General features: G+C 34.7%; 1 protein-coding gene across 2 annotated transcripts in view; it reads left to right on the top strand.

Moving 5' to 3' along the window:
* The window catches only part of dtn (transmembrane protein 132C dtn), a 115,035-nt gene extending 102,689 nt beyond the window's left edge, over window positions 1-12,346 (top strand). The window contains exons 8-21 of one of the 2 annotated variants that reach the window (XM_068773466.1): window positions 666-867; window positions 1,984-2,156; window positions 4,537-4,705; window positions 4,931-5,203; window positions 5,783-5,914; window positions 6,010-6,050; window positions 6,370-6,574; window positions 7,375-7,678; window positions 7,841-7,946; window positions 8,833-8,954; window positions 9,014-9,315; window positions 9,956-10,045; window positions 10,446-10,594; window positions 11,070-12,346. In XM_068773466.1, coding sequence (XP_068629567.1) covers window positions 666-867; window positions 1,984-2,156; window positions 4,537-4,705; window positions 4,931-5,203; window positions 5,783-5,914; window positions 6,010-6,050; window positions 6,370-6,574; window positions 7,375-7,678; window positions 7,841-7,946; window positions 8,833-8,954; window positions 9,014-9,315; window positions 9,956-10,045; window positions 10,446-10,594; window positions 11,070-11,084 — 2,283 coding nt within the window. In that variant the 3' untranslated portion in view covers window positions 11,085-12,346. Of the gene's footprint in view, window positions 1-665; window positions 868-1,983; window positions 2,157-4,536; window positions 4,706-4,930; window positions 5,204-5,782; window positions 5,915-6,009; window positions 6,051-6,369; window positions 6,575-7,374; window positions 7,679-7,840; window positions 7,947-8,832; window positions 8,955-9,013; window positions 9,316-9,955; window positions 10,046-10,445; window positions 11,021-11,069 lie in introns of those variants that run through there. The other variant, XM_068773467.1, reaches the window with a different exon arrangement.
* The last annotated feature ends 2,439 nt before the right edge of the window (window positions 12,347-14,785 follow it).

Consider the following 14,785-nt stretch of genomic DNA (forward strand, 5'->3'; position numbering starts at 1 on the left):
ACAATCACAAGACTTCCTTAGAGGGAGTTACATATGTTTGTAAACAAAAAAAAGCTAGTTAATCTACAATAAATCGAGAACAGTTTAAATAGAAAGTTACTACCCGTGCTTCCGATGTATTTTAGTTCCAGTTTAAAAACCAATTATTCTTAAATAACCTTCCCTGTTAACTCTTTCCCTGCCCGTATTAACGTGTTACGTTTTTTTATTAGGTCTTTCTAATAGATATTTATGTTGTGTACATATTACCCTCTCTAGAAGCATGTGATCGACAAAGGTAGTAAGTAATATCTGTATTTTAATAACATATTATTTTTGTTTGAATCATTTTAGTATAATTTTATAACATATGGGGTTCTTGAAAGTTGATGTAAATAACCTATTTTAACTTCTCATTAGTATTTCTGCTATTATCAATATCATTTTCATGTGTTTCAATGGAACTTCGTGTACATCCTGTAGTTCATGTACTACCTTAAAGATTGGCAAACAATGGTGCTACGAATTAAAAGATATTTACATTGTTATCCATATTATACCATTCGTGTCATAAGAATGCCGGATGAGCCTAATTTGATAGAGACTGCATTGAGATTGCAAACCCTCATAATGGAATCCTTCAACTTATAGCTATAATAAGACTTATGATTATTGGTTTCGTTTAGGTTTACGCAAGGTTCCTGGCCAAAGACCATGACTCAGGTCGCGTGTCATACTTCGTGTCGCGGCGCACGTGGCTCAAGGTGACCGAGCTGGTGCTGTCGCTGATGCGCGTCTCCGATCCACGAATCGCATCTTTACGCGAACGAGTTTTACAAGGACGAAGCACAGGCCGTACTGAAGTGCAAGTGTTATCACCAATCACAGGTTATTTTAAATCGTTTAATTTATATTCTTATTTACTTTTCATTAATATATATAAATATTTAAATAAATAAATTCTCTACGACATGAAATTCGAAATAAGGAAGTACATCCGTAGAGGAAGAAAAGTAACGTGCATAACCCAGCGCATTGGCAAATTGTTTTGATAGTGGGTAAGGCACAAAGCGCTCAGAACAAATGGCCTCTGGGGCCTTAACTTAGGTTCTGGACTGGTGACCACGGACTAGCTAGCGCAGCGTAGAACCTCCGCCTAAAAGGTGAACAGAGAACCTTGATAAGGTCGTCGGAAGACTCTGGACTCAGGCCGTTTCTTACCGGTCCTATTGAAAATCAAGGATATGGAGTCCTTGATTTTCAATAGGACCTGATTCTCATTTGTTTAGCTTATCTCCTTCAACGGACATCCTGCGGCTGAAACTTACAAGATTCATTTAGGTTTAGTTCTAGTGGTCACTTTTGTACGTCACTGGAAAAAGAAAGACAGAATACATAAATTTGATTGAAACTACAATTAAATTGAACTTCTATGTTAATATCCTTTAACTAACATAACTGGCTGCGGGATATTCTAAGACACCATGATCTAAGAATATCCCTCTACAGAGTGGTTAAAACAATCCATTATCAAGCTTAAATTTCCATTAAAGATCCCTTTTTAATTATTATAGAAGTTTTTACGTACACAGTTATTTTCAATACGCTACATAATAAATGTTTAAAAGATTTCAAACATAATATTAACTCTCTCTTGACAGATAGTGTTAACTAATCTAGTTATCAGTTATTGGTTATTTAATAATGTTCGTTATGTAATATGTAACTGTCTAATACTTTGTAATTTTATTAAATTATATATAATATTAAATAAAAAAATACTACAGATTATTTTACGACTGTCAGAAAGTCTTTAAATATTCCAATTCTTTTCCTATAATAAAAAACAATATCAAATTATTATAAATTTTAAATTATTATGTAGCCTATTTTCATTTGTTATAAAATTAATTCGATGTGTAATATACATCCAACTACATAAAAATATTTATCTACTACATTTCTAATTTAACGTCATTTGCAAATTAACATCTGTGTTAATAGGTCGCGTTATCGGTCTTCGGGAAGTCCGAGTTGTGAACGACAAAGTTTCCATTTCCCGACTGCTGGTGCGCGTCATCTCCGGTCTGCAGCTGAACATCTCGCCCGACACGGCCATCGAGAACGGATACGTGTCAGAAACCACGGTCACCAGGCGACTGACTGCTCAATATCAGGTAACCTTATAATATTTTATACTCAAAATTATTGCTCAAAAGGCATCAATCTGACTTTAGCTTAAGTTTACTTTAAGATTTAATTAAAATCATATCGTCTAAAACTAAGAGTTACAAATAGAACACAAATCTGAGTATAATTAGTTAATAATTGTGTTGAATTTTTACAAACAACCATATATCTGCATCTGGAACCTACAGTATTATGGAACTCTGACATTATACAGACGGATAAAAGACCGAGTTCAGTCAGTTCACCAACATACAAGATGGAAGCAATATTTTAGCGTCACGTGTTAAATATAATTATCAAAACACTACTTATTTACATAAAGAAATCCGTAAAAAAAATGCCAAAATTTCACTTTTGTGATGTAGGTTAAATGTCTTACGATATTATGCATGGATACGCAATGCTCGTAGGTTAAACGTAGGTTAAAATTACTAAGAACTGTCCCCTATGATGTCTTCCTGGATAATTAACTTATATAAACGAGGATACGTGACATTGTCTATAGCTATGCAATATAAGTTCTCAAGTTCTTCTCAATAGCACCATTCAAAATGTTGCAATGCAATTCCTGGCAGTATATATTATATTTGGAAAAAAAGCGAGCCAGTAACACTATGTACAAATACATATAAATTATATGTTGTTGTCTTGACTTTTTGAAAGTATGCCTATTCGAAAGAATAAATATTTGTCTAGTTGATGTGCGAGTTCTTCAAAAATTTTTAATACAATTTCAATCGAATGCAATGTATACATCTAGATTGAAGACCTGAATAATATGAGTAAAAATAAATATAGGCGACCGGCGTTTTCGAGCACCTGGCAAATGAGTGTCAGGGCTCGGGCCGCTTGACGTAGAGTTTAAGTGCTTCACCCTTGACCTGCTCTGTAAAATACAAATTTAAAATCATTAATGATTCTGCTTAATGCGCTCGTAAAGCGTGCTTTCATTTTATTAATACAAATTAAGGGAAAATGATTATACAATTAAGCTAAATTTATTATATTAACAAATATTTCTTTAGCTTTAATTAGAAAATATGACCTATTTTTTAAATACTTTTTTAAGTGTATTCAAAAGCAGAATATATAAAATGGTGTCGTTGTTTTATATAACCAAAGTTTTCAAGCCTTTTTAGGCTTAAGACTGGGAAATTTTGAGACGTTTCTCCGTTATAGGCCGCGTGCGGATAAAACTAGATTCCCGAAATTTCCCAAGAGATCCGAACGGATAGGAAAGTTGTTTGCGAAATTACTTTGTAACTTTTCAGTGTACTACGTATAAGATTACTTTTAAGCCGGCCATTTTGAAATCTTTAACGATAGAGACAAAAGAACATTTAATAATCACTAATTTTTATGAAAATAAATAATTAAATAATTTATTTACCCATTGGTAAACTGTTCTGGTATTTTATAGTTGTTGGTTACAATTTTCGTTATAATATATTTATAGAAATACGTACGTAATATAAGTAGCTAATTTGATTAAAAAAGTGTTATTAAAGCTGTTTTGTTTAATACCAGAGAATAACGTTATATTATTGTTGACATTTATTGTATTAACTTTATTTAAACATTTTTTAACAACATTAATACCTGGCATATCAACGCAGTTCCATTCAGGATTTTGAATTATAAACTCGAAACATCACTCATCTGCATCACTCGTCGTCGGTTAGTTGTCTGGAATTAGTCCTAATTTAAGGCAGACTTAATAAGTTATGGCGATCATCTCAGAGTCTGTTAGACATTAGAAAAAAATGTTAAAGTATAATAAGACAAAAATATGTGTTTGAAGATTATAATGAAATCGCCCCCAAGTGCACAAACGATGTACATCATTTTCACTTTTAGTAAACAAACGAATGCACACATTCTTTCACATATTTTAGGTAATCATTGTAAATATTGGTAATATAGTGCTATCGAAAGCGCAGCGAGGAGAAAAGAGAAAAAAACTAAAGAAAAAAGAGCATGTATTGTTAATGTTGCAGTAGACTGACGGATAAAGAGGCCGATACTGCTCCAGTCTCGCCGCGCGCATATCTAATAGGCGGTACAGCGGTTTCGGTATCATTGTAAAACTGCTGGCATATTTATTACCCTTAATAACTACTTATTGGTAAATGTTATAATTATAAAGTCTTCTTGATTTGCTTATGACTAACGTTTAACAAAAAGTACTGGCTGAACTCTGTAACAACTTTAAGCGGATTGGAGAATAAAGCAGGTCATAATTAGCTGGGAATGCTTTAGCAAACTGACTAACGAACTGAGTAAAGTTAAATACGAACTGCGTTTGCACGTACGTGTAATGTAAGTGAAAACCAGAAGTCGGGTGTATATCAAGTGTAAACATTGCAGGAGGGTTTATTGGACATAGACATCGAGTTCTCGGACGGCAGCCATACGGCATTACGAGACGTGGCGGTGTCGGATTACTATTTGCTAGTGGAGAGCCTTGACGCCGAAGTAGTTGCGTTCGCGCCCATGTTAGCTTCTCGGCATCCTCGTGTGATAGCTGTCGGGGAAGGTATGTAAAGTATATCGAATAACCTCTTGTTCTTATGACTTATAATGAAACACTAATTCAATAATTTTTGTTTAAGTCGCAAACAATTTAAAAATCGTCAGAAATAAAGTAATGTTAAACTTTATAAGATGTATTTTATATATAATACCAAGTCTCAATCGCGTTATCTTAAAAAAGATCATTATTCTATAAGTATTTATGTATATACAACATTGGGTACTATAGGTAGCGGCGAATTACTTCGTGTGACTCTACTGACGCCTGAACAATGCCGCGTGGGACCACTGCGACGTGTAGCGCTTCCCGGAAAAGGAGACACGAAGACTCCAGCCAATATTAAAAACATTCCTGGCGCCCTCGCCACCGCCGCTGCCAGCGTAGACGTGGATTTCAGCGGAGGCGACGTACCACAAAGACCCGACACCCCACAAAATGATGATATTATGGCACGAGGTGGGCTTAGAAACGGAATGTCAGATCTTAGCGATGTACTTAAAGGTAATTAACGTCATTATCTCTGTACTATATAGAGTTATACAAAGAATTGTAATGAGTATCAAAAAGTATGGTTAGGATTTTGTTGTTAAGGATGTTTTTATATGCGTCAACTTTTATAAAAAGAATGTGCAAGTATCATTTATGTATCTTTTGCATAATTTGTACAATTTATGCATCCTATTTTATCTTCTCCGTTAATATTATAATTATAGATCGTTATAAAACTAAATTCATAAAGACAATACATTCTTTTTGTTGCCTTCCGAAGCCGATTTCCGAAGCTTAACGAACTAGCGAACTTACCATCTTTGTGTTAAAAACATAACGAGTCACAACAAAGCACAGAAATCAGAAAATAAATACTCTAAGTCATTGAAAATACGGTTACATTCATCATAAGAGCACTAATGAGTCCGCACCATGCAAACCACAGATGTCATGTAGACGCGTCCTTTGAAAATTACCACTAACCAACAGGATAAGTTGTGCATCTAGTATTAAACATATCCAGCACATATAAAATAAAGATAATTTATTGGTCAAAATAACTTATCAAACTTTTTTATTACATTTATTCAGGTTTCTCGCCGTTCAAAGATGAAAACAATCACGAACCAACAGTACAAGCGCAGCAATATGGCTCTATATTCCGTAGCAATTCTGCTGTACACCCTCGTCACCAACAACCGCACATGACACCCGTAGAAATTGGTAAATTATAACAAATTTATCATTACGTGATACAGTCACATACTTATTGATCTCTTAAAAGCATTAATAAATGGAATATTTTTTTTACTTTTTAGGAATGTACGTACTTCTTGGAGCATTTTGTTTCGCAATAGTCGTAAGTATACCAAAAATTTTATTAGTTGTAACAATATTTAAGCGATAATCATCGATATTTTCTAAAGGGGTTACTTCAATTGTCTATTGTAAACACGGCTTTTTAATGTATTGTAATTTAATTGGCCCTATGACGTGGTTAAGTTAAATAACAACAAAGTGCCACTATTTCCTTAGCGCGAATACACTATAACATTTCTCAAGCTATTAAGATATATTTCAAGTAATAAACTCTTAACAAAAGATAAAAAACAAAGTATTGTAAAAGAAAAAAAATATGAAATTAATTTCTGATTATTAATTGACTTAACAATTTTTAGGTATTCGTAGTGTCCTGTGTGGTTTATGCATCTCGTCTTAAACCTGCCACTGTAGAGGGAGGAATAGGTGGAGGTCGATCCTTGCCTGCAGTGGCAGAGGGAGGGAGATTGCAAGTGGCGGGACTAGTTGGCACTACGCTCGGACTTGCCAGAGATAAACCATCCACAGAATCTACAACAAATGCTCACGATTGGGTGTGGCTAGGTAAGATGATCTCATAAATTTACACTAAGGTTCTAATTAAGCGTTAATGTATGATTAAAAATTAATTTACATTTCTCATTTTATTTGTATCTCTGCTACAATTAGTCTTGATTTCTAAAAGGTTGATTTACTTTGATTTACCGTTAATCTCTCGTTAATCGTTCTTTGACGTGATTTGCGCTGGAACACCAATCGCTTACAAATTATCATCAATTATAGGATGATTAAAAGAAATTCTAGTTTTCTTTAATAGGTAAATCTTGCCGATTAATCGATAAATATAAATTAATTTTAGCTAATATCACATTTCTATCAAGGAAAAAAGTATTTCCTGTGAGGCCTTAGAATTCATTTGATTATTATTGTAAGAAATTAAATTTATATATAAGAATTTTACGACGTATGTAAAAACATAAATTATTTTTATACACGCTCTTTGATGTTTTTACCTTTTTTCACATTATTCGTTTTAAGTACTTAGTATATATTTTCAAACGGGTTTTAACGTCGACACTTACATGACAGTGAATACTAAATAATCTTCATTGAGGCCAAATAAAATTAAGCCAAAATATATGATTAATTCAATAGTGATTGTCTATTTTTGTGGAACAGGCAAAATAAAAACTCATGGCATGTTAGGAAAAGTTTAACAGCTAATTATTATGAGTATAGTTTTATGCGATTGCTGCTTGATTAACCTGTATAAAATTGGCCAGTAGGAGTCCAATAACACTTTTTTCAGTTTAGATTCTTTATGTATTTTCAAGTTTGATAATATTACGTTGTTCACTTTATAGGCCGTGCAACAATAGAGAGAAATGGAAACCGACAACTAGCTAATCGGAACTCCGCACAACCCACAGACAAAAGTAACAATAACCAAGAGATGAGAATCACATCTAATCCTCTTAACTACAATTACGTGGACCCGGAGGATGCTATCCGCGACAACGGAAACGTGATGGTCACCAGCTTTGACAATCCCAACTCCATTGAGCTACCTTCACAAAACGAAAAAAAAGAGAGAGTGATCGACTCCACCACGTACTGCAAGAAACCAGCAAGACACACCCGTCAGCACTCCGCAGACGGTCATTGGCAGTAAGATTATGTCGACATCATTTCTTGAATGAATCACCGCTAGAATAATACACGCTTTTTACATATTCCACAAAATTTTTTTTTTTAAATTTTAAGCTCTAAGCTATTTTGTAATTAAACCTATTTCAGATGATTTAGTTAATATTTTAATTTCATGTTTAGGGTGGATGGAGCTGATTCCGATGAGTATCGACCCCCGGTGCCACCGCACAGGAACTCCTCAACATCACAACCCCAGATACCTGTCCCGCCACGCAATACAAACAAAGTTGGTTTAAAAAAAAGTATTATTTCTTCAAATTTAGCTTGCGCCAAACTTCTAGTCAACTGTGAAGTTATTTCACGGTTGAGTACAGTCAAAAAGATAATATTAATATCATTATAATATAATATCTATTAATTATTTTTTTTCTTCATAAACTTTGCCACATTCTCACTACAAGTAATAACTCGTCCCCTAGTGTCTATCACTATGCAGGAGTGGCATGAACAACTGAATCAAGTAAAATAATATGAAAGAATCTGTTAAGTAAAAACTTCTGAAAAAATTATATTTACTATAATGGTTCCGTCATTTCAACCCATAGACACCCACTGCAAGGCATGGGCCTACCCCAGAGATATCTATGGGGGGATATATCATAATCTGTGTGATATATCCCCCCGTAGATATGCGATGAAAATGTGAAACTGGTATTTGACATAGCATCAGGCACACTGACGTAAACGCTGATGAGAGCATTGTAGTAGTTTTTTTGTGGAGGAGGGCAACTGTTGCTTTATTTACAATCACAGATTCCACGGATTTGACCAGGCAGAGCTCAGGTGGCACTTATCCTGCAGCCTTATTTTCGGTAGCAAAACTAGATGGCTCTCACAAGAGCTTCAACTCTTTGATACTTTATTACTGAACCGGGCAGCCTCCAAGCTCTGAGATAAGCACGACTTAGGCTATCAAGCATTACACGTTTAGCATTCCGAAATTTGCAGTTCCAGTCTCGGTGTTCGGAGCGTACTAGAAGTTGAGCGTTTGTTAAAAGTGAAATTCATTGCTAATGATTTATAAACAACTTAAATCCTTAATTCCGAAACTATGTTGCACGTGTGTGTATAAATAAGGCAAATAAAAACAAAAAAAAATAATTATATTTCAGTCACTTCCCGAAACCGTCATGCCCCCAACTCGACGCAACCATTCTAGGAACCATCACAAGAAACACGACCGCGAACCCGAACCCCCCAAAAGGTCTCCCGAGAATGCCCGCCGAACGGAACGGTAACGTATTCCACCCGACAGTACTTGATCAGCATAAATTATTTTCTTTTAATATGCAGTGAACATTTCAGAATTATTGATTTGAACAAAACCGACGCACCGTACATGACTCGAGAAACGAAAGACTATAAAAACGATTCATACACCATGCAATACGACACTGACCTGGAAGATAACCCCGTAGAAAAACTAACGAACAAGGAAGATTGCGCGAGGCTTTTCGAATTCGACAACGACGCGCCTTTGATTATGGAAAATAAGGATTATAGAGAAATCGTAGGACTCAACAGAGGCACGGACGACTTGCGACGCACCTTCGCCAAACCCGACAGCCCTGATTACATGCATGACTCTGGAATAGGTAAGAGTAACTTTAATACAAGCTTTTGTACTTTTAGTAAAACCGATTATTTGAGGGCAGCGATACCTATAATAATTCGATTAAAGCAACTAATTGGGTTGTAGTCTCAAGCTCACAAGAATTTAATTACTCTTTTGGAGACCAATGCGCCCATTTGCTTTATAGAGCGTCTGTCTTGACGAAAAAATTGATTGTTTTCCAATCCGGTGGAATATGTAATGTAAAAACGCGGGTCGTCATTAGATATTTGTTATAATAAAAAGGTTCATCCTAATGCCTGTGGGCAAAGAGCGCTCGTGGGTGATAAAAAAGCTGAAAGTGGTCTAACTATCAAAATCAATAGCTACAGAGTTAAACGTTAACTTAGATTCTTGAAAATATGTGTAACTCTCATTTTTATCCCTTGAGTTGCGCATGCGTCATGTCTTAAAATTGATTTGAACGTCTCTGTGCATACATATTGCGTATTTACAATCAAAATAAAGTTTTTTTTTAATATCATAAGTTAACGTCACTAAAAAATCGAATGCCAAAGCAAACTACATGACACAGTTTTTAGAACAACAGTAATTTAAACTGTTATAATTAAAATTATAAGCAAATCGTTCTAAAACAATAATTAAATTGTTCGTGTTTTCAGGATTACCGGATATGCAGATGCGACACGTGACTAGACCCAAGGAATCGAACATAAAGGGAGATTACGTCGATCCAGGCGCGCAGAATAAAGGTACATTTATATTAGAAAAATTTACTTCATTACTAATAAATTCTTTCTTTTACGAAAGCGAAACGAATAAGAACTGTTGTATAAAGGCCAGGTGCCAACAGAACTACCACGAAGACTTATACTTCATGAAATCTGCAATCGATGAATGGATATCCACTTTTAAAAAATACGTATATATAACTATAACTCTTAATATTTTGTTAATCGCACTGTTATCAATCTCCAAAATTTTTCACAGTTCACAGTCCTATTCTTTTTGCCTGAATAGCACTATTATGTCGCTGTATCGTTAAGTCATTTCGCATACACAATTATGGAGGTATTCATAATTGTGTATGCGAAATGACTTTCCGTTAATTTTTTTTAAATCTATTACACAACTATAATACGACAATTACAGAAAGCAGTTCCCCAGAGGTGAAGCGTGCAACAATTGTAGGCAACCCAATGTACTCTCGCAACTCGACGGACGCGCCCGTGGAATCGCTCGGCCTCGACGACCTCCACATGGACTACGATCAAATCATGCATTATTTCCACAACCTCAAGGTATAAACCGCCACACCGTCCCACCATGCTTCTAGTGTAGACGTTGCTGTGTCGCTTGCCTCGATACCACGTCACGGCACGCACTACTATCATATCTCCCTCTTACCCTATCTCGATGTTTGATGTACTCTCTTATGAATGATAGAGCCTGAATTTTGATGCATTTAAAAATTATATTAGCATAGTATTTTATATGAGTACGTTTTATACAATTATACATTATTACGCCCCACAGTATTATTATTCTATAGGTAGGTAGCATCGCAGTAGCCCTTTGTAACTTACAAGCGTGTGCCTACTTACGCTGAACTCGCGTACTTACAAAAAGCAAACCATCCATTAACTTAATCATTAACGTAGAGAGCTAGACAGCAGCTAAATATATCACTAGAATAGTTAGTAGAGTGTGAATATCACTAAATATGTTAAATAGATATGACTGCAGAAATCTGATCTTTAAACAAATCTTTCGCAGGAATCAAACGCCTGAGTAGAGCAGATCATTGCAAAGATCCGGCAGATATTGTCTACGTTTAAATATCAGCATATCATCAAAGCTCCTCCAATCGACGTATACAATGCACCCGCTGACACGACCGCGGTCACCGGGACCGAGGACAATACCGCTGACGTTGACAACAACAACACTTATTCGTCAGTCGACACGCACACCTACGAAAACATCAACGAAGGCCCTAAAGTCGCACCCACGCAAATACTCTGCGACTCAATCGCTCACAAAAATAACTTTATGAAAAGACAATTAAAATTTTTGCTAGAGCATTTGAGCGAGGCCTACGAATGAATGTTGTTGTCGGTCAAGGTATTGTCCTCCAAACAATATGTGTCTAAAAATGGATCCTTGCAGTGATCGAAATCGAAACTATATAATATGTGAACTGTTTTATACTTATATTAGCGTTAAACGTATTTACCTCTAGTCAACTACAAAGCTGCACATAATTTATGTTTTTAATGATGTATCGTGTGCATCCAGATAATTAATATGAGTAATTACGTCAATAAAATAATAAATAAACTTAAGTAACTGTAAACACGCATTGTTTTGTCTGTATATTGATATAACTTATTACGGGCTAATTTAAAATATTCAGATTATACCTACCTATGAATATGCGAGCCTTTAAATGTTGTCGCTGTTCTTTCCCCATACCAAATAAAGAAATTTGCATTTTTCCACTACGTGTAAATATTTTTCCTCTAGAAATGGTAAAAACGCTACCTCACTTTTATATATCTTAAATTAGAGCTTAGCTAATACTTGTGTATATTTCCAAGCCGTTGAATAAATAAAATCAACTATGTGTATATTCTATATCTAAGTTCAACGCAGTTATTTAATCTCCTCTTAATTTATAAACAAAGAAATAGGTGTATAGCCCGCATAATGCCAGTGCTTAGTTATTAATAGTTAGTTTTACATAGCTATAGGACAGAACTAGTCAAATATGTTTTAACCGTGGGCTAAATATTTGCTCAAGACTTATTAAAAGATTGTTACACAACTGGAATCGATTCTATATGTAAGTCTACATTTTATTGACATTCCTTAGAGTCGCCACCGCCTCCCTAACATATATATATATACTAAAACTAAATTTCCAGCAAGATAGGCCTAGTTAAAGATCGTTTGAAAGCTTTGTCAATTGTGTAACACCGACTTGATATGGATTTGTGATAATATGACTGCTAGGGATTGATTTTATATGCGGTCGTTTTTATAAATAGAAAGCCATATCATATGAAGCCTAGCGCTTGTATTATAACATGTAAACACTAATATTAATTTATTGAAAATGTATATTGCATTTATTGGTAAGTTAGCTCCTTAGGCTTTGTAAATATTGTTATGACGTTATATAATTTATAGGTATTCATGTGAATGCAACAACGCGAAAATAGAGAATATTTGTGGTAGAATTGCTTGACATACTATTTTAACAGCGTAGAGTTGCACTCGGTAATATGAGATGTTCACGTCTGTTACAAATGTACACTGAATAATCAATATTTTGATCTTGTCTTTGTGTATTTATTGTGACCCTGGATAATGTTAGATACAATACACTTTGGTCGAAAAATACTCATAATTTAGCAAGTAAGTTGATCGGTACTTGGAATCATTAAATATTTTAACAATGTTAAACTGTTCAGCTTTAATCTAACAAAACTGTTGGATTCTTCTTGTAATACTGATATAGCGTTGTTTGGCTTTCGTCGTTAGTTTAGACATACGATACTATGTACTTTGAGCTGTAATATTTGTTACGGAAACACTTGTTTTTTTGTTGAGTTTTTGCAATAATAAGTATATTCGAAGGAGAGTTATGAATATTCATTGCTACAAGATTTATTAATGTATGCAAACTGAGGCTTGTCACGAAAATTCCTTTAATAAATGTCAAATATAATACCATTATTAAATCAACTGTGTTTTAATTTCAATATTACCTTGGCCTATTTTACAACATATATCTACGTTCAATGCCATTAAAATATAAATAAATGTGACATTTATATGTAACCTACACGTGTTGTATACATACGCAGATAAATAACGAAGACAAATAAATAACGACATAAGTAGTATGTCATCATCAGTAGCTATCCCCTATCCACTTCACGTGGTCTGTACTACATTTTATGGGTGAATTACAAACTTCGGTTCATGGTAATTGTTAATATATCAAAAATTATATATTTTGATCATTTATACGTATAAGCTAGCCATATGCAATGATGAACAATTGCAATTTTTAATGGACGCCTCCAAAAGGGCTACACATTCAGGTGAACTTAAAGTCAGTCCTAGCTGCCCTCTGCTCGGCGATAAGAATACTCTTACCATATTTCCTATCTCTAAGTCTTATTGTTCCATATATATAGTGTTGAGAATCACATCGGTGGAAATTTTTATATAAATATATATATGGCGTGCCATAAATATTGTCACGAAGAAAAACAACATTCTTTATTCTACGTAACATTCATCACTATGACAGTGTGTTAATTTAATACATTGATACAAAACCATTAAAATATATATAGCACATTCCAAGTGGTCTCCATGGAGTGCAATACAGCCCTTTAAACGATGAGGCCAAACATCAATAGCGACGCACACTTTTTCTATGGGAAAATACTTCACTGTCAATCGTATCGATTCTTTAAGAAACTCCATATTATTATGATTTATTACCCATAAATGATAATCCAGTATATTAAGATGACGGCCACTCTTCAACTCTGATGAAGTCCGGAACTTTCGTTTCTAACAAAGATTGGGTGGATCGAGCTTTATGACCGGTTCTGAGTCTCGCTGAAAGGACCATTCTTGGTTATTGAACATGGTGTTGTTGGCTTGACTACCTTATCAAGTATAGTATCTTGATATACTTGTGCTGATGTATTAATACGTTTTTCACCAAAATATGACAAACGCTCTTTCATAGCTAACACCCCACCAAACCATCGGAAAGTGAAGACAAACTGAAGTCGGATAATGCCCACGTTGTACTGTTGACGTATCGAGTAGCTTCAAGAGCTTTCAGCATAAATACGGTCATTTCCTTTCTTAAAATATTCTTTTCTAAAAATTTTCTCATCCGTAAACAAAATTTTTCTGTGACGTCCCTTTGCGTACAACTTAAGTGGTTGTTTGGATTTTAACACCCCGTTCTTTTTTAAATTATAGGCTACAAGTCCTAAGACAGAGTTCGAAATACGCGATATTGTATTTGGTGCTATTCTCATCTCCCTAAATAAAATCTTATGCTTTTGGACAGGGATTTTCCCGAATTATTTCCCCTACTACTTTCATAGAATCTTTTTGCCTTTAATGAGTAAACACTTGCATTTTTTATAATCCATTGTAGTACTGCGTTTAGACGGCCGTCTTGAAAAAGACAACATGCCAAGATTGTTAATTCATAAAAAAATATTTTCATTTTATTTTTTGAGAAACAGTATTTTTAAACAGACACTTTATTTGAAAATAAAGTTAGTTCATAAAGCCTGCCATTTACTTTTACACTTGCACCAGCGCCCGCTGAAGCTTTCTATGGTACCACCACATTTTAAACCTGTGGCTTGAACGCTCTCCAAGGCTTGACTTAGCGCACGGTCTGTCGCGTGAGGACTCGGGCTGTCATTAGAGCTGTTTAGCATTGC

The sequence above is a fragment of the Battus philenor genome, unplaced genomic scaffold (assembly GCF_028537555.1).
Source record: "Battus philenor isolate CCGP_79_NKW_IND1 unplaced genomic scaffold, ilBatPhil1.0.hap1 SCAF_6, whole genome shotgun sequence".
Lineage (NCBI taxonomy): Eukaryota > Metazoa > Arthropoda > Insecta > Lepidoptera > Papilionidae > Battus > Battus philenor.